Source organism: Zonotrichia leucophrys, chromosome 3 (genome assembly GCF_028769735.1).
Source record: "Zonotrichia leucophrys gambelii isolate GWCS_2022_RI chromosome 3, RI_Zleu_2.0, whole genome shotgun sequence".
Taxonomy (NCBI): Eukaryota; Metazoa; Chordata; class Aves; order Passeriformes; family Passerellidae; genus Zonotrichia; species Zonotrichia leucophrys.
In genome coordinates this window covers 99,618,766-99,638,876 of record NC_088172.1, presented here as the reverse complement: position 1 = coordinate 99,638,876, position 20,111 = coordinate 99,618,766, and the positions used below count along the sequence as shown (strand labels likewise).

At 47.8% G+C, this 20,111-nt stretch overlaps 2 protein-coding genes across 11 annotated transcripts in view; one reads left to right on the top strand and one right to left on the bottom strand.

Moving 5' to 3' along the window:
* The window catches only part of CDC42BPA (CDC42 binding protein kinase alpha), a 183,774-nt gene extending 178,771 nt beyond the window's left edge, over positions 1 to 5,003 (top strand). For all 10 annotated transcript variants that reach the window (XM_064709519.1, XM_064709512.1, XM_064709516.1 and 7 more), the window contains one exon: positions 200 to 5,003. In XM_064709519.1, coding sequence (XP_064565589.1) covers positions 200 to 331 — 132 coding nt within the window. In that variant the 3' untranslated portion in view covers positions 332 to 5,003. The remainder of the gene's footprint in view (positions 1 to 199) is intronic.
* Positions 5,004 to 7,462: 2,459 nt separating this feature from the next.
* Positions 7,463 to 20,111, bottom strand: part of COQ8A (coenzyme Q8A) — a 41,783-nt gene continuing 29,134 nt past the window's right edge. Inside the window, exons 7-15 of the mRNA XM_064709511.1 lie at positions 17,005 to 17,090; positions 15,817 to 15,957; positions 14,671 to 14,752; positions 13,373 to 13,466; positions 12,465 to 12,606; positions 10,986 to 11,093; positions 10,240 to 10,305; positions 9,466 to 9,552; positions 7,463 to 8,832 (exon numbers count right to left, since the gene is read on the bottom strand). Of these exons, the coding sequence (XP_064565581.1) occupies positions 8,539 to 8,832; positions 9,466 to 9,552; positions 10,240 to 10,305; positions 10,986 to 11,093; positions 12,465 to 12,606; positions 13,373 to 13,466; positions 14,671 to 14,752; positions 15,817 to 15,957; positions 17,005 to 17,090 (1,100 nt within the window). The 3' untranslated portion in view covers positions 7,463 to 8,538. The remainder of the gene's footprint in view (positions 8,833 to 9,465; positions 9,553 to 10,239; positions 10,306 to 10,985; positions 11,094 to 12,464; positions 12,607 to 13,372; positions 13,467 to 14,670; positions 14,753 to 15,816; positions 15,958 to 17,004; positions 17,091 to 20,111) is intronic.

The following is a 20,111-nucleotide window of genomic DNA, read 5'->3' as shown; positions in this document are numbered from 1 at the left end:
TGCTGAAAGCAGAGTGACCTGACCATTTAATCTCGGGTCTCCTTGGAAATTGTGAGCAAAAAAGATCCCTCAGGATTTTTGGACACAAGCAAAATCCGCAGAGGCCTTTGAATCTGGCCACTGTTGCTGGGACACTCTGTGACCCCCAAAGTTGCTGTCCTGTTGCTTACTGGTGTTCCTGTGTGTCTCTGGGCTGCAGGACTCTGACTCTCCAAGACACTCGACGGCATCGAACAGCTCCAACCTCAGCAGCCCTCCCAGCCCGGTTTCTCCTCACAAGACCAAGAGCCTCTCCCTGGAGAGCTCTGACCACGTGAGTTGGGACTCATGAACTGCTTCAGCATTCAGATTTGGCATCACATCAGCTTGCTGTCCCCATGGCTGCCCCCTTCACTTGATCCAGTTCTCACCTTCATCCTCCTAACCCTCCCCATTCCCTGTCGGAAAAGGATCTGGGAGTGGGGTACAGAGGAAGGTAAAAGCTGGTCGCCTTCAGCACCGTTCAGCATTGCCTCACCTCCCCAGATCTGACAGCAGCAAATGAGCAAAGCTAGGGTGTTGGTAAATATCAGATGCTGTAGATTTGTATTAGTATTGGTTTCATTTTTGTGGTTACAGCTGCTTCATTTTTAAAGACGTATTTATCCCACTCCCCTTCCACTTCCCAAAAGGTAGTGTAAGTAGACCAGACCAGTGTCAACAAGAGAAAATTCAGAGGGATTTTGTTTTCATACAATAGCTCATTGTACTGTACAAAAGTAGCACAGAGACCCCTTCCCCACCATGGGGAATGATCAGTATGTCAGAGGCACATAAAAGCTTTCAGCCACCACGTTTGAATGTCAATCTGATTGTCGCCAGCAAATCCTTATTGATTAAAATGATGCATATTTTACTACAGTACAGAGTTTAAATAAATACGCAGATGTTAGAGTAAAATACGTATGTATATATTCAAAGAAAAAAAAGCATTGTGTATGCAGCAGAAGATGGATGCTTATTTAAGAGAGCCTTTAATTTAAGATTTGTGTTGTCCCTGTTTTCATGCTCGGTGATTTACAGACTCGGAGGCCTGGCTAAACCCTCCGGCAGGACAGAGATTCCGCGCGCTCGCGGCGCTGCCCCCGCAGTGCTCTCACTACACTTCTCTCCTTCTGGCCTTCAGTAGCAGAACTGAAGCTGTAATTCCTGTTTTCCTCACAGTCCCCATCCTTTTCAGAAACTACAGCAGTTGGCAGCAAGGCCCTGTCCCAGTAGCCAGCCACAGGCTGCCCTGGCTCCGTGCGTGCCACCTGTGAGCTGGAGCCTTGCAGCAGCTACAGGAGAGGTCCTTCAGGCAGCAAGGGAGTTCAGTGCAGCTGGATTCAGCAGGAAAGCTGTTCCCCTGGGTCAGCCTTTCAGCAGGTTTAACTCAGAAGGGAGCAGTCTTCCACACCTCCTTGACCATCCCTGAGCAGCAAACTCTTACAGTCATTACCAAATACTGGTTGCTAATACACATCAGCCAAACGAGTGCCCTTAGCCCAAAGCCGGCCCTGGCTGGCTTTGCTGTCACTGTAGCAACAAAGAACCTTGAAGACTGACCTCACACTGTTCACACTGTGGTAGTCAGAGACGCCTGGTGACCCTCAACTGCTGCACTGGCAAGGTTGGTTTTCCTCTGCCCCCTACCTGTGCTGTGGGTTTGTGCAATTTGCAGTTGTTTCTATGTGCTCACCTGCTGTTTGGTTCCAAAAGCAGGGCAGGTTGGAGGGCAGGAAGTATTGCAGAGGAAGGCAGAGCCTGCTGAAGCTGGAAAAATAAATAGAAAGCTGAAGTGGTCACCCAGTTGGCAGAATAAATGAGAAACTGATAGCAGATGTGTGGTAAGAGGAAGATGTCTCTTCTCTTTAGTTAGCAAGGCAGATTGTGCTTTTCATTGGGGATGAGCCTCTCTTCCCAGTAGTGTTGTTGCTGGCTTCATACTATGACCATACTCAAACCCATAAGGGCTTTTTGTATTTAGACTATTGGGGTTTGTGGGTTTTGGAAACTTGTTATGGCTCTCATTAAACCATTCTGTGTTCTTGCAGTCAGCAGTTATGTAGAGTTTCACCCACACAGAGGTGTTTGGAGTTTTGCAGTTTCTGTCTTCCCTAATAGAGGTTGTAGGTAAGTTCAAACCATGTACAGTAATTTCCAGGTATGATCTACATGTGACATAGGGAACAAGACACAGATCATCTAATCCATTTAATCGTGCTGGGTCTCATAGGTAAGATTTCTCTTTCACTCTGAATCAAGAGGCTTATCCAAGTTTAAGTTCATTCAGTGTTATTTTGGGACAGGGATTCAAGAAATTATTGTAGGAACCATCATATCAAAAGCCTGTCTCTCTCCTATTTGGCTATTTCAGAGTAGCAAGCTGGTTGTGTTGTTTGTTTTCACTTCAAACCTACTACTTTTGCAAGCCTGGCATTTGAAATTAAAAGCTTTAGCAAAGAGCAAAGCATCTGAAAGTAATTCCTCCCAGAAAAGTTTATGTATTTCTGAGGGACAGATAGGCAGGGCATTATTGGCATTATTGAAATTCCACATCAGCTTCTTTTTAAAGGCTGCATATTGCTTCAAGTATAGGCACTGCTTTTTCCCCACAATTCCCTTGTTTTGGTGAAGCATGTCCACACACTTTTCAAAGCCTTTGCAGACTAGTTTTGTATTTACTGTATGTTGTATTTAAATAATAATCTTATTTTGATGTTGAGAGAAGGCATTTAAACAGTAGTCATTAAAGACAAAGCAGCCTGCATGGCAGCCCCCTGAGAGAGGGTCACAGGATCATTTTCCATGGACTTTATTTTTCTGCAGCTGTACTAAAGCTCTGTCTGAAAATGGAACCTGAAGAGCCACCACTTAGCAAACATTAAATTGAGCAAACCCCTGTGTTTGCTCTGTTCCAGTGCCTGCAATCTATGGATACCAACCCTGGCATTTTCAGGCAGAGCATAGGTCAGCTGTGTTCCAACACTAAGCTCAGAGGATGAGAGCTCCACAGGCCCACACTGTTTGTACACTACAATGTCCAAGCCTCAGCAGTCTTCTCTAGGGTTTATTTAATCATTACTTTGGTCCTGTGCATTTTTATATGTGTCTGTTCAGAAGAGAAACAACAACTGTTCTCTCAGTTGAAAGGCAAATGACCACATCACTTATTGGAAAAGAGAAAAATTGTCCTAGGGCTTAAATAGTTTTATATATTTGGGGACCATTTGGTTACAGACTCAATTTGAAACCACACTCATCTCTCTTTGTTGGTATGCATACTGCAGCTGAGCTTTCTAAAGGAAAAGTAACTTGGTCATTTGAACTGTAAGACTCTTGACTGGTATCTCCAGGACAGCTGTCTCCTGTATTTGATGTTTGCTCCTTTGCACTGTAGCACTGCTTCAGCTCCACAGGTCGAGGGCTGCATTTTCTTCTGGGAGCTGAAACCTCCCCCTGAATTCCTGAGTGTGGCACATGTTCTCTGTACACAGGATGTGTTTCTAGCTGGGTTTTTCCTTCTGGCTGAGACTGAAGGTGTTTGTTTGCATTTTTGACAGTGCTTGAACAGATGGGTTGTTGGGGTTTTGCCTTTTTTTTTCTCTCTATTTTGATGGCAACAAGGATCTGAACAGATTCAGGCAGCTACTAAGGATTCCGGGTTATAGGATGGAATAGGTTTGGTAAATAGTTTTCCCCTGCACGTGTGCACACACAGGTATGTGGCTTCCTCCCACATTTCATGAACCCAAAAGCAGGGCTACAGTCCTCTTTTCTCTCTTGCCTTTGGCCTGTAGAAGACAGCTGGTGGTTTCAAAAAAACATTCCTGAGACTGTGGTGAAATAGTTGCTTCTTTTTCCCTCCAATAATTGCTGTGGCTTGTTATGAATGTGCATTTTGCCCATTTAAATGAGTTCAAAACTGAGTCAGGAATGTTCTCTCTTTGAATTGATTCTGATAAGTTACAACCCAGGTGTGTTATTCCCAGGTACATGGCAGAGGGAAGTTAAGGGTCTTGCCATACCAAAAAAGTCCAAAAAGCATAGTTTATTTATAGAAATGTAGTTTAACGGCACCTAACTGGTTCACAGTGTGTCAGCCCTTCCAAACAGAACAGTTGGATTATTACCACAGAAACAGAATCTGGCCCTGTGCTGTATTGCATGGCCAGACCCTGAGGAACAGGACAAACATGCTTTTGGGTGGAAAAAAGTTTTCTTTCCTATTTTATGAATGCATTAAGGCTAAAACTTCATGCAGTGCAAGTACCCCCAGCTCCTGAGCCTTAGTCTGAGAATCAAAGTGGCACATAGCAATTCCTGCTGTGGGTTCTTCTGTGAACACGAGCCCGTTCCATGGAGGAAATGGGACAACTTTTCTGCACTAACACAAAGTGTGAGCACCCTTCTGTGCCCTTTGTGTTCACAGTTTGTTTGATAAACACCCCCAGAGGCCGCTCTGCTGCAGGCTTTCCAGTCTGAATTCCAGCTCCTCTCATTCCAGCTGCAGCTCAGTACAACCCATTTTCATTCTCCATTTGAGACAGTCATCTACAGGGAAGAAATCCACAAACAAACCAGTGTTGCTATACCTGCCTTTTTATGTATGACGGTTTCATATCATTTATTTTTAAAATATGTTTTTTAGGTTTTTCATTGTAATATTATTGTACAGTTTTGCATGGCATAGATGTAATCACTTTTTTTTGTTTTAGAGTATAAAAGCTGACAAGTGTGCGTGTGGGGGAAAAATTCTGCTTTTTGCCTCTTCTCACTCTTTTGTTTAATGCCCTCAATGTTGTAGGGGACATTGTAAGAGATTCTCTGCTACAGAACAATGATGTAGATTCTTTTGCACAGAAATATTTAAGGTGGAACAGTCAACAATGTAAAAATGACTTACCACCAATATTTTATGTTGGTAACACACTTAATATTAACCTACTTTGATGTACTGCAATAAAACAGGGAACTGTTAGAAATGTAGATGTTCTGTCTTTTTTCCCACCTACCCCCATTAAGCTTTGAGGAGGAAATGGAAATGGTGAAGATACAACATGTTGGTTCTAACACATTTGGGAAGGAGTATGTGAGAAAATTGATTTCCCTTTAACAGCTTTCAGAAAAAATAACCAGATCCTTTTGAAAATACCAAATCAAAGTGACTGGATACTTTTCTATATTGAATACAGTTTTCCTGACCTTTTTCTTGGGTCAGCTGTGCTGTGATGACCTAAGAAAGAGATAGTTACGGAGTTGTAGTCAGTGGTTTTGGTGTTCTGCCTTCATTTGTAGTTACACATCAAATATTTCAGCTGTCTTAGTGTTAGAGCCTGGATTGTTAGTTAGTTCTGAGCTACCAGCATCACGTTGGCCTTGATGCACTTTTAAGTACATCTCAGAATATTTTTTGAAGTTTTGCATGTGCCCTGACCCTTTCTTGTCATCCCATCCCTCCCAAGTCAATCTGGAATTTTTCCTGTACCACAGTGTGTTGGTGCAGCGTCCTCTTCATTCATTCCCCTCTTGGTGTAATGTTGGAAATGGCCTCATTGGGCCTGGGAAAGTTTAGATTAGGTATTAGGAAAAATTTGTTCACAGGAAGGCATGTGAAATATGGGAACAGTCTGTGCAGGGAAGTGGTGCAGTCGCCATCCCTGCAAGTGTTCAAAGGAGGTGTGGATGTGGCACTTAAGGACATGGTTCCATGGTGAACAAGGCAGTGCTGGGCTCAGGGCTGGGTTTGATGATCTCGGGGGTCTTTTCCCACCTCAGTGATTCTGGGCTAAGTCCTGGCTTTGGTATCTGCTTCAGTGACCCCCCTGCAGCAGGAATACAGCACTGGGCTGTTACTCATCCCACACTGCCAGCAGTGCCAGCCTGGGCATTCTTCCATTTCCAAACCCTCTCAGGACCAGGCACCGTGATTCCCACTTCTTCCAAGGCTGAATCTTGTTCCTTTAGAATGGAAAATCACTGTCATTCCAGAGGCAGCTTTAATCTGCAGCTTGCCCTGTGCAAAGAAGAAATGGTTTCACAAGAGATTTTTCTGGACCATAGAAGCTTCCTGCAGCACAGAACAGTCACAGCCTCCAGCCTGCAAGCACAGTTCAAGCAAATGCAGTGCCTGGCATGGACCAAGTGCTCCTGCTCACTGCACAATGTCATAACTGCTCTGACTTGAAGCCAGAGTTTCTAGCTCACGTTTTCTACAGGGCTGTTGCTCTGACATGCAGTTCCTCCTGTCACAAATCTCTCTGGACAAAGCTACAGCCACTATTAATGCTTTCAGAGCATACACAAAAGGTCAGGAGAATTAGTGACTCAGGGCTCTAATTAGCTCTCCTAATAAAGCAACATCTCAGCTTCTGCAAGTTCCTACCCTCTGGCAAATGCAAAACAAACTCCACCGTTCAGCTGGATGTCATTCCTAAACCCTCTTGGGAAGGGGAATGTTTGCCAGGAGCTGAGCACTCTTGCCCCAGCATGGTATACACAAGATCTGGGCTGACATGAGCAAGGGGAAAAGTGAACTGCAGTGCTCCAGCTTACTCTGCTCTCTGAACATGCTGGCCTGGAATCTTCACTTTCAGAAAATCTGCTCTGAAGCTCACCTAATCTAATTCCCTTGTCAGCTTTTTATACTTTACTTTTTAAACTTTAACATAAGCATTTAACAGCTCAAACAACTCCGCTGTTTTTACAGCTGCAAGGTCTAGAGCCAGAGGAGAAAAACTAAACAATGTCTATCAGAACTCAAAACAAGGGAAGTTACTGCAACTTTGTACACTGATAAACTGCTTCATGCAAAACTATTATTACTTCATTGAACAGCAGAGTTAACTCTTCTCAAAAGGTTAAGAATAATCTGACTGGCATTTTGAACTGAACTGCAGTGTATCTTGTTCAATATAGTCTTAAATGAAGTGGTATATTATATGTTTATGGCTTTGGAATAAAGATAATACCATTACCTCTTTTCCTATTTCTCAGAGATCACTCCTGAGAGAGAGACCATTTGTTCTCTTACCTGTTCTCTCCCTCTGAAGTGTCAGCTGTCAGGATTTGACACATGCTGGAGTGTAAGATCAGGCAACCTGGGCATTCCTGGGCTCTGTTAGCTGAGCAGGACCAGCTGAGCCTGCTGGTAAATCAATACCTGGCACTTGCCAGACAAGGACACCTGGTAAGGCACCAGGGAAGCCTCAGCTCCAGCAGCCTCTCCTGCACAAGTGGAGGAAAGGCAGAGAGACTTGTGTTCAGGAGGCTGCTACCAGAGTGATAGAAACAAAGGATAATTAAAAACAAGTAAATTACCAGGGATTTTCATGGCATGACCAGGCCTCATGTTCTGCTGAGCTGCAGTTTATCCCCAGAACAGGACACTGCTCACCTGAGTGTCCATTCCCACACAGACGATGACACAGCCACAAGCAGCAGACCCACAGCACAAGCACTTGTTTATTGACATCAGGAAGTCGTACAGGTTCAGGCTTTGTACAAAAACCTACAAAAGTCAATTTTCTAGCTCGACTCCAGGAGTTTAAAACTGTGCGTCTGGTTTGAACCGTGTGACATTTCAGCTGATCTGCAGCTGCTCTCCAGAGGCAGGACGTTTGTTTGCCTTGCTGCAAGTTCTGCCTCAGGGAAACACACAGAGCAGGTTTTAGCAAGCAGTGGGGGTCAGAGTTGGAGCTTATCTAACTCACCCTCAGGAAAGCTGATACCTACCAGACAGTGCAGAATCCCACTAGGTGTGCTCAGATCTAGCTCTGCTGATTACATGTTTGACTCCCAGAACAGAGATGGGTTGTGAGAGTGTGCATGTGTGTGTGTGTTTAAAAGAGACTGGCATTCAATTCTCGGACTTTTAAAATATTTCCTATGTTTAGCTTGCAAGCCAGAAAGAGGCAGAAAGCATCAAACTTCAACATACACACACGCTCCTTGCATTAAATCAATGTCAGAAGAATCCAGGAGGGTTCTCAGACTGCCACCACTTGACTTACAAAAATGTGGGGGAGGTGCTGGATGTGTCTGTGGTAGGGAACACCTTGGTATCTCATTCTCTAAATTCACAGTATGAAAACTACTTGAATTCCACCTCAGCTTGAAAGAGGGAAGGTTTTTAAAAAACAATTTGTGGACAATTACAAATAGGTTTCAATATTAAATTCTGCTCTCATCCTCCTTCCCCTACTCGTTACAAAACCCTGTCAATATGCAGCCACCATCACAATGTTACAAATGCATTCAAGGTAGTCAGCTGGTGCCTTGAAGCAGCACAGAAGCACTCAAGAGTTTCCTGCAAGCTGTGGGCTGTGCTGGCAGTCCAGGCAGGACAGACAGAGCAGGAAAGAGCAGCTTTGTCCTCGTGGAATGCACCCTTGGCTTCCAGGGCATGGGGCTGCTGCATCTCAAGAGGATGGAGGGCTGGGGAGCAACGCAGGGGAGGCTGGACCGCTCTCTGCAAGGCTCAGCTGAACCAGGCCCTCACAACAAGACAAGTTCCTCTTACTACTCCTCTGGCTTCTTGCCCCTACTGCTCCAGTACTTGCTGTATGCCTCTTGGAACATGTTTTTGCAGGGAATTTTGGCCTTCAGTTTGGTGCAGATGAGGAAAGAGCCGCCCATCTTCCGGTGAAGGGAGTAGGTCTCCTCTGGTGGGGGAATGAGCCGGTGCTTCAGCATGATTGGGATTAAACCATGGATCTTCTCAGTGGTGCTTTGGTTGCCAAAATCAAAAGGCTCCTTAGATGCAAAAGCCTCTCCCAGGATGAGGACAGCATTTAAATGGGCATCTTCCATTTCCTGCCCAAAAGGAAAGAGGGATAAGTAACACTTAACTAGAGAGATAACACCACTAGCCATGACAACCACCAAAGAGGAAAAGAAAGTGCTAACAGCAGCAGCTCAGGAGAAACAGCCCTGTCCACAACAAAGGGAACCTCCAGCCCCCAGCAAGACTGAGGAGCATTTAGTTCATACATTTTTGAGCAGCTAAACCTTCCAGAAAAGCATCCTCCGAGTCATACAACATGCTGGTTCTAACACATTTGCACAAGTGCACAGTGGGAAGGAGTATGTGAGAAAATGGATTTTCCTTTAATAGCTTTCAGAAAAAATACCCAGATCCTTTTGAAAATACAAAATCAAAGTGACTGGACATTTGCTATATTTCTTCAGGAATTGTCATCAGCTGCAGGGTCTTGCATGGGGAGAGAAGGAAGGACAGTGGTTTTGGGGCTAGCTGTGTCATTATTTTCCTGCTCCCAAAAGGAAGTGAGAACAACAGCCAAAACCTTTTTTACTCTCCTCTCTCATGCTTATCAAAAGGGCTTTTGGACTGACACTTTTACCACACCAAGAAGTCTGGGGAAGTTCACAGACCTGCAATCACCTTATCTGTGGCCAACACCAAAATCAGACCCTTCTGCTCCATACCTTGATTTCATAGCCAGTGAGGAATTTCATTTCAATGGACTTCTTCAGTACTCTCTCTCTGTCCATGTCAGCAGCTGCCTTGATTATCTGAGAAAGAGAAATACTTTCAGGAGAGCCAAGAGAAGACAGAACAGCAGGACTGCTGCCCAGGCCACAGGAGCACACACCAACACCAGCCACTGCTCACTCCCTTGCCTCTGCCCTCTCCTCAGGCCCTGCATGCTGGACAGGTTAAGAGCTACTGCTAAAAGATCCACCTCTTCCCAACAGGGCTGCACGTGGCCCACAGAATGTAAGGGACAGCAAAAAAAATTCACAAATAGTCAGCCCCTCCCCAAAGAAACAGCAGAGCTGACTGTGAGCAGCTTTAGGTGGCCCTGGCAGCTCAGTTACCATGTGCAGAACATGGTGAGCACAAAGGAAGCATGTTTGACTTCATTCATCTGTCTGTGGAAAATCTGAGAATCTCAGGAGGAGGTGGGGAACAAGCAATTCCTGCATATCCTCATATAAAAATCACAGAATTGTGAGTGCCCTGATACACCCAAGGCCCCCAGCAAGCATCACTGCAGTGCACTTTTGTGAACATCCCACCTCAGAGCTTGCAGCACATCTGCAGACAGCCATGGCAAGGGATGAAACAGGAACAGAGACCACTCTTGCCTCCAGCCCTGCTTCCCCCACACCCAAAGTGTATCCCAGTACAAAGTGATAAGAGATAAGAGTATTTGCAAAATCAAGTGCAGCTCTCTCGGGCACAGTGCGTGTCCTCACCTCTATGTAGACATCTGTGAACTTCTCATCAAACCCTCGTGTTGCTCCAAAGTCCAGCAGGGCCACCTGGAATGGACAAAGCTGTCTCTATTAGAGTCAACCACAGCTGATCTTAAGAATGCTCCTGATTTCTTCAGGAACAGCTCTCCTCTGCATCCCAGCTGCCCCTGACTCCTTTATTCCCAGTCTGCAGCCCAGCAGGGCTGAGGCCACTGCCCAGTGCCCACACTGCCACTCCTGCTCTGCTGGCAGCTCCACTCAGGCTCCATGTGCAGGGACAGAGCAGCACTGAACCTTTTCCCAGCACTTTGCAGCACTGACCTCAGGAATAAAAGGCAATTCCATCTGCCCTACAGAGCACAGACAAGCAGCCAAACCAGTGAGCAGGAATTAATAGTCTTATCTCCACAGCACAAGAGCATTTAGCTGAAGAGTCCTGGGCTCAGGTGTGTGCTGGTAGAGCACTGCCTGCTGCAGCTTCCCACCACCTGAACAGATCCTGAGGTTAAGGAAGTAGCTGTGACTGCTCAAGGGCCAGGGTTACAGCAGCCCTGCTTTCCTACCAAGCCCTAGTGAGGGCAAGTGGCAAAGGGAGGTTTCCCTGTGCTATCTGCCCATGCCTCGAGGACAGGAAACTGAGAGAATCCCAGTCAGGACTCATTAAGTGGGGAGTGAGAGTGAGGAATAACCAAAAGCTGAAGAAAACTGATGTTTGTGAAGGCAGGAGAGTGGCTGCTCAGGCTTACCTTGTGCAGCTGTGGGTCATAGAAGAAGTTGGACCAGTTGGGGTCGGTCTGCATGTAGCGGAACTCAAACAGCTCCCGCAGGCACAGCACCAGGATGTTGTGGCAGATCTTTTACAACAAGGAGAAACAAGAAACAAGCTCTATTCACACCTTAACTTAGAGCAGGCATCAGCAAACAGGGCACACATGGCCACACCAGCAGGAACCATCTGCTCTATGCAGAGCTGAAGGAACACCTCTCACCACAGCCCCAGCAACTCCCAGCCCAGCCCTGCCATGGGATGTCCTTAGCAGACGGCACAGATGCTCCAGTGCTCATCCAGCTGCATTCTGCTCCTGCCTTTTCACTTTCCAGCATTGACTACACACTGGGTGCTGCAAGAATGGGAATCTTGTATGATAGCTGAGCCAGCATGCACTCCTGTGGGCTCAGCACTGACCCAGCTTGAGGGAGGAGCAGAGAGCCACACCTTGGGACCAACAGGCACAGAAAAGCAAGAGCAGCAGTCCCTGAAACCCCCCCTGCTGGATTACACACTCCAGCAGAGCTTTTCTGTGAGAATTGCTAAGCTGGAGCCTGTTGAGCAGAACTGCCAGCCTCACTCTGCCCCTCTCCAGCTGCTGCAAAGCTGAGTGAAACACAAGTGCAAGGAAGAGAGCACCAAATGCAAGCCCAGCCCTGCTGCAGGACCCTGCCATTGGGGTCAGAAGGCAGAGGGTCAGCCAGGCCAGTGGCTCACAGGAGAGAAGGGCTGTTCCTGCAGCTCAGAGACTTTTAACATGAGGCCTGGTGATGGAGCAGCTCATTGCTGGGGACAGTCCCTAAGAATAGCCAGCCAGCTCTGGCACAGCTTCAAATCTAATGTGACACTGAGATCTGTTTAACCAGGGGAACAGACTCTGCCCTCTTCCCCAGCGACCTAACAGCTACAGCTCACACACACAGACACACACACATCCAAATACCAGGACAGTTATTTCTGCTGCTAGAACAGCTGCTTGTCCCACCACAGCACTCCAATCCCTGGCTATATTCAGCACCAACACCCACCTATCCCCACATCCCTGCTTTTGTTTACTGACAGGTACTTTTCCAGCCAGTCCTGCAGGAATGACACCCAGCTGCTTGCACTGGGATGATTCTGCAATCCTGCCCACAAGAGCAGCTGCCTAAAGCACCTTTGCCCTTACTGACAGTCCCCCCAAAATTAAGGTCACCAGAAATGGCATCACACAGTGAGGCTGCCTCCCCTTCAGCTGCCCTTGCCATTCACCCTCTCCAGCCCCTCCCTGCTGAGTGCTGGTGCCTGCAAGGCCCAGAGAAGCCTGGAGAGACTCCAGTGTCACTGCCACCTTCCCTAAACAAGTCTTCCTGGAGGCTCCAGACAGCCCTGCTCAGGGTTTGCTGTGCCACAAGGCACCCCCCAAGCCTGGCACAGGGCTCTGAGCAAGGGCACAAACCCAACATCCCCAATTCACCTCATTTCGAATCTCCTGGCTCAGTCCTTCAGCTTGATCCAAGGGAAAGCCAGACACCAGCTCTGTGGTCAGCACGTGCTTGCTGCACAGCTCATCTATTACTCTGGGTACATAAAAGAAGGGGTGGTCTTTCAGCAGCTCCCTAGGGGTGGAGAAAGGAGAGGAAGAGGTTTAGGAGCCCTGAGAGCAGACAGACCCATCAGCAACACCTCACAGAGCCCTGGACCAGCCTCTCCCCACACCCTGCCTGGGGCTGCCAGGAAATGTTTCCCTCAGCAATTACAGTAGGGATTAAGTCAGCAGAAACCCTGCCAGTGACTTGGAGCCACTGCCAGCTCCTGAGGTCCCATCTCCTGCCAGGGCAGTGATATTAAGAAGGCTCCAGGCTGGTGCATCAAGGGGCACTGGGCTCTTCTGCTAACCCCACTTGGCTTCAGGGCCAGACTGCACACAGGGAAGAACTGCTTTGCCAAGGGAAGCAGTGCCACAGTTGTGCAGCAGGACAGGAAGAGCATCCAGCACCATGGGAAAATAATCTGGGTGCTTTGGCAAGCCAAGGGAGCAGGCAGCACTGGTGGTGGTAACTGCTTGAAGAGAGCTGAACTGAGAACCTTCTGGGCTGAGGGATGGGAGAAGTTAACAACAGGCTGAGGTAAGAGCACATGGAAGACACTGCAACCCAGCCTCAGGAGTTACTGCAGCACCACAGACTCAGCTGACTGAAGCCATGCCCCCTGAGACAAGGAGGTGATTCTGGGGCACAGCTCAGGCCACAGCCATGCACCCTTCCCCTGTGCCATGGCAGGGCACAGCAGTCAGCTCACACCAGCCCTCAAGTTAAGCAACCTCTCCTGCCTCTTCCACACACACAGAAAGAGAAGGGGCTCAAGGCAATGGTGGGAACATACTGGAATTTCCTTGCACAGGCAGCTTCTCTCAGGTAGTCACACTCCAGGGCCAGCTCTCTGCTCACCACTTCAATCAGGTGCTCTGGGAACAGACCTGAAAGTCAAACAGCACAGGAGAGAGCAGGCTTAGAAAAAAGGATCTGCTCAGGCTAAGCTTCCCAGAGCTGCAGCTGAGGAGCACAGGAGGCCCCAGAGGGCCAAGGTGCATTTCCAACCAGATGCAGGTTGTGCAGTAATCACAGCCCAGGCACATGCACAGCACTGCTCTGTCCTCTCCCAGCTCCCACCCCACAGCCCAAACTGTCCATTCCTGCTGCTGGCATGGCTGTGCAGGGACACACACCAAAGACAAGCACCCAAGCACTGGGCAAAAGCAGCAGGAACAGCTCCATAGCTGCCTGCAAGTGGCAGCAGGCACTGCCAGGCAGGAACAGTCACCATGACTAATGCAGTGTACTGCAGCAGCAGCACGTAGCCAGAGCCTGAGGTGCCAAGCCCAGTCTTAGTCTTGAATTTGGAAAACCAATCTGCTTCTTGGGCCAGACACAACTGGGGCTGCAGCAATCTGTGCAGGGCCCTGCCCAGCCACCAGAGAGAACAGTGCCAGATTTTGTCAGCACCCAGCCTGATTTTAGAGCAGCATTTCTACAGTCCCACTGATATTTACAGCTGCTGCAGGCACATATTTGGAAAAAGGAGTGGTAAGTCCTGCATTCCCTGTGGGAAAAGGGATTTATCCATGTGCTGGGACACCAAGCAAGTTACAAGTCAGACAGTTCTCCACAGCTCTGAAAAAATAGAGAACATCTGGGAAGAGTACAGAATGGCAGGCATGGAAAGCTGCAAGGGAACATGGAGAAGAATGAGTTCTGCCAAATGTACCAGAAAGTAACAGGACAAAGCAAGACTACCTCACCTGGACACTGCCCACACTCCAAGCCTAGAAAGCCACCAAAAGTGAGTATTCCCAGGCACTTTATATTTTGCCAAGAATCCCTATGGGTCTATCTCTATAGAGAACACACAGAGACAAGTGCAGTTACTCTGCAGCTGTGTGCACACATGGCCACAAACACACAGCTGCACTTCCCACCTGTGCAGCACAACAGGAGAACAGAGCAAGGCTCCCCAAGCTGGCCCTGCACCCTCTGCCTCTCCTGCTTCCTGCAGGAATCTGCTCCTGGGCACACTTAGCATCCTTATGTTCCTTTCCCCAGTCCTTGGAGGGACACATGCAATGTGCTGCTTGAAAGGGGTTGGCAGAACTCCACCTGGGAACACAGGGTTCTGTCTTTTACCTTCAGGGAGAATATTGCTCATGCTCAGGACAGCCATCAGGTTGTTGACATCACTGTTGATGCTCTGGGCCACTCCAGGGTACTGTGGGACACAATGGGAGAGGGCAGTGTTGGGGTTAGATGAGGCCTGGTTGTACAGGGCAGGATAAAAACACCTGGCTCAGCCCCCACACCACAATGGGCCAGGGCATCCTGAGCCACACATCCCTCCTCTAAAAGCTTTCTCAAAGCCCAGCATCTAAACCAGGGGACACACAGAAAGGCTAAGATGCAGCTCCCTGCAATCAGAATGGCCTGTTCAGATCCTCTGATGGGAATTCTTCCACCACATGATGAGTTCTCAGACACACAAATCTCACAGCAGCCATGGCAGTCAGTCCTTTCCCTCCCACAGCTGGAAGCACACAGCCCTGGAAGCCCCAGAGTGTCATTCCCAGCAGCAGGGCAGGTGGTGAGGCCCCAGCCCAGTCCTGGCAAGGCACCTCACCCTGTTCTCAGCCTGTCTGTCAAGGGGAAGGAGCCTGCACTGCTGAGGAAACTGTGTGCTCATGCCAGAGGGCTCAGTTTCTGCTGCTGTTACCTTGGCCTGACTTCAGAGAGTCCTTGGGACACAAATGGCTTCAGAAGACACCCACACCCATTGATAATATTTCTAAAGTTTCCCCATACTACAAAAAGCCACCAATGAGCTGACCAGCTTTGCCTGGGATACTGCTGAGTCAGCAGGAACCTCACTCCTTGGGATTACAAACCATGCTGTAGAAGGATGGTTTATAAGCTTTAGCTCTAGAATGTCATTTTGTTGGAAACAGCCACCTGAGGCTGCTGACACCCAGAAAGGGGCCTAGGGCATGTGCACATCCCAGAAAGGGGACTGACCTGGGGAGCAGGTGGGACCCTCCAATACAGCCCTAAAAGTACAAGCAGTCCCTCAGCACCATTATCCCATATTACAGTGAAAATCCATGCGATGTCTCCTGCTCATCTGGACTCAGACTGGCTCAAGCTGCAAAACCTTTGCTGTGTTTTCCACTAAGCTTGCACTTCTTCACTTCCATTAAAATGTTTATTTCTCTAGCAGCACACACATAGCTCCCCTGCCCTTCTCTGAGCACAAACAAGACATGGCTGTTCTGGAAAGCCCACCTGGATTTTCATGGCAACTTCTTTCCCGTTTTTCAAGCGTGCCAGATGAACCTGACCGATGGAAGCAGCAGCAAAGGGGCGTTCTTCAAAGAACTCCAGTTTATCCCTCCAGTTGGGGCCCAGATCGTTGTTCAGAGTTTTCTACAAATAAATAGAAAGGATCAGGGTATGGGAAGCAAAGATTTAAGACTTTCAGTCTTAGAAATCATGTTCCTCTAAGGTGACTGAGTTCTGAGTGCCTATAACCTGATTTCTAGATGATCCTCTGTGCCTTGTTATTGCACAGCAAGGCAGGGAGTGGTGCAGCCAGCAATGCTGCCCCAGCACTCTACAGGTGCTCATCAGATCTCTGTGGGGCTCTGCCCTAAGGGACAGAAATCTTGAACACAAAAACTGCTGCCTTGGCATATAAACATCCCTTTTAGGTGCCACCTGCTATTTTCCAGAAAATGAGCAAAGAAAATGAGTTAGCTATTTCTCCTCTTTCATCATCCTGCCAAACTGAAGAGAAGCAATCCAGGCATGACTCTCTTTAAGGCAATATTGACAATTAAACATCACAGCCTGCTTTAACATCTTTTTTGCTACCCTGCCAGACTGCCATATTTAAGTTCTAGCTCTGCTTAGTGTCTTGCAGAAGATAAGTAGTGCTGGCAGTTCCTTTGGCATCACCCTTTACACAGTAATTTACAGAGAACATAAACACTGGGAAAAGCAAACTTAGCTTAATTCTGAGTTTTCCTGATGGCAAGTTAACCAAAATGGTAAGGGCAAAGCTGCTGGTTATTTTCCATCAGACTGAGGCTTGTATGTCTGTTTCTAAAATGGGATGTAGACATATCTAGACACCACCTTAAGACCCACAAAAAAGAGAAGAGGAAACACAAGAGGAGGCTACACTCAACAACACCCTATAACCATATTTGTGGCAGCATCCTGCTCCATATCAACGTTAATCCCACTTTTTTTTTTGTCCCCTCTGTCTAGACCCAAACTTCCAATTTTTTGAGAGAAAAGACAACACACAATTGAGAGAAGGAATCACACTTTACCCCCAACTGAAAATATGTAACATTATGAAAAATTCTATAAAATCCCCATCCACCTCCCTTACTAGGGCATGTCACAGGTGACAGTTTTTCTGTCCACTGTCCCTTTCCCTGACAGGCACTCAGGAATATTCCTCACCATCATCTGCTTTATGGGCATGAAGTCGGCGCTCTGACGCACGCGCTCAAAGATCCTCTGCAGGTGGGGGTTGATGAAGGCATCATCTGCCAAGGAAAAGCACACGGCACTCAGAGCAGGCATTGCATCCTTCCACACACACAGAAATGTGCTCCTGCACCCAGGCAAGTCAGCTGTCCTGCCCAGGCACACCCCAGTGAAGGTTTTAGGAGTAATTCTTTAATTCCTTTGGTGACAGAGCCAAGAGCAGAATGCTCTGTCCCTGTCACACAGCAACTCATCTCCTGGCTGGCAGCATCCAGGTCTAGGAGAGGCCACTGCCTCATGGAAACACAGGTCACAGAAGGGACCCTGGAGAGCCATCCCAATGCTCCAAGGTTCCCACTGTGGTTTAATCCAGTGCATTTTAAGGGGCAGCAGCTCCTCCAGAATGCTGTGCAATAAAACACCACTTAGACAAGTGCTGAACTCTTGGAGAAACCAGGATTCAGCATCTGCTGCTGTACACAACTGCCCAAACACAGAGCAACTACAAATGAGCAGCAGAGAACACAGCTGGGCCCAAACTTTTAAGTCAGAAGTATTTAGCAAGCAAATATTTACACTCAGAAGAGGAGGGGCTGGGGCATCTTGAAAGATTAATCCTCTGCTTCAGCAAAGGCTTCTACAACAACTCAGAGAAAAACCACCACTGCTGGCAAACTTTTAATTTCATAAGTGATTCTAGAGGAATCAGATTTATCTGCTGCTCTCCCAATACTGGAAAAATCCAGGCTACAAGCCTTGATCCTGAGAACTGAACCTGCACATGCAATTGTGACATTCAAACAAAAATTGATTGTTCCTCTCTAAATACACATGCATGAACCACCTTATATCTATCCCAGGAAACAAGAAACAAACAGTGACCTTTAAGAGGACTGTCCTGGGAAGAAGGATGGAAAGGAATGGACAAAAAAGATAAATAATGCAGAGATGTGACATTAACACTCAGCATTATTTACAAATTCCCACTGAAGCCATAGCAGCATTTAAAAGCACTAAAAAACCCCACTGTGGAGCCAAGAGAAGTTTTTGAGAGGATCAGGCTTTGCAGGAGCAGTGAGTGGAGCTCCTGTGTGATGTTACAAACCCACAGGAAGGTGAGACATTGCATTTGGGTGTGCACTGACACAAACACCTGCTCTGTCACTGATGCTGTATCACTGCCCAGCCTCTGAACACACTCAAAAATATTCTCAGGGCTCTGTGGAGGTATTAACCACCATGCTGCAAAGTGTCACCTGCACTGCCAAGGGTGACTGGGCAAAAGGAGAAGGGATCTCACTAAGAGTGACTCCCAGAAGCTGTTTGTGTCAAAGCATCAGCATCTGCCACAGGCATTCAGGATCAACCTCCCTTATTCTGCTCACTGCTGACATCCATAAAGCTCTCAAAGGGTTTCCACCCATAGTCTGGGAGGGCATCCATCCTTAGCTGGGGTGTTTGATCACCCCCAGCCTTTGTTCATGAGCACAAGGTCAAATAGCCAAGGAACCTGCAAGTCCAGGCTGACTGTACAGAAACTCAGCAGCAATGTCAAAAATCAGCCCTGCTGTGGGAGCAGCTCTGCCAGGCTTACACCATGCTGATGAATAAGGTTTTACGTCTTTGTGGTTAGTGCTGAGGCCTCACTGGAACAAAACACGAAGCAGGAGCCAAGGTAGGGCACTCTCAGCTGCCTTTGCACCATCTCCCACAGCACAGGATGACTGGGGGCCCTTGGCATCTTTTCTGTGCAGGACCTTTAGGAATGTGGGTCCCCACAAAGCCACTGACTCCCCAAACAGACGTCAGGGGTTTTAATGAAATTGCTTTGTGACTTGTGCTCAGCTACAAGAAGCCTCTGCTCCCAGTTAACACCCAGACCTGCTGACAGAAGCAATGAATTCAAACTCACCAGGCCCCAGAGAAGCCCATGAAGTGGCAGGACCTGTGTGAAACCCTCCTGTCCAAACAGCCATCCCAAGAAACAGAGACTCTGCATTGTCTGATTTATCTCAGCACAGCTGTCCCCCAGCAAGGTCACCATGGGCCTGTGTTCCTGCCAGGCACAGCAGAATCCACACACTTATAGCAAGAGTCCAAATGAGGGCTGGGAACAACCACTGAGGTTGCTGAAGGCTGTTCTGACACCAGAGTGAAGTCAATCACCAAGTATTTGACACTCCTGCCAGAGCAGTGTAATGTTAGGAGACAGCAGGCACGTTATAAAAATCCAGAGCATTTCTGCTCCTCAGAGACAGCCTTTCAAAGCTGCCTCCTCTGCACTCACATCCAGGCCTAGGAAAGCTGTGACCAACCTTGGGCACACAGCAGGCACAGCTCAGAAGAATCTGAAATTAATCCCACCTATGGCAGATGAGTTTCAGTGCAGAGCTGATTTCCAAGCATGGCTTGCTCAGCCCACATACCAGGGCAGGGGAAGGCAAGGAGCACAGGAGCTCCTCCTGGAACTGCACTGTGAGCCAGCAGTGGCACCTGGCAGCTTCTGGAGGGTGAGAAAGCAGCATGTGGGTGGCAGCCTTTGGCACAGCAGCTGGTGCCTCCCACTGGGCTCTGCCAGGGGGCCATCAGCCTGGCAAACCCCTAAACCAACTGATTAGCAAATGAAATGCCAGTCAGGGCTCTCTGGGACAGTGAATTGATCTTGTTTGGTTGGTAAGGCCAAAGTATTTAATACTCTACTAGATCCAGTCTTATCAGCTAATACTTACAAAAATTCAAGTAGAAGCACAAAGGAAGCAAAGTGAGTACTTCAAACACTCAGACACTTACTCAATTTCAGAAACACATTGAAAGCTATTTCCAGACAAGTCTTACTGCTATTTTTGGCTGGTTCTTTCCTTCCCTATCAGGCTGGGCAGCAAGGCAAATTGGAAAGAAGCAGATAAGGTTTGAACAGAGCACACCTGCCAACTCCCCAACACTTTAGTGCAGACACTGATGTCACTCATGCCTCCACCTGTGGTCACTGGCCTCAGAGCTCAATGGGTTAAGCAGCAGTTTGAAGTCTTGTCAGGATGGAAACAAGTGTTTTATAGCTGATAAATTATCAGCTGTACTGG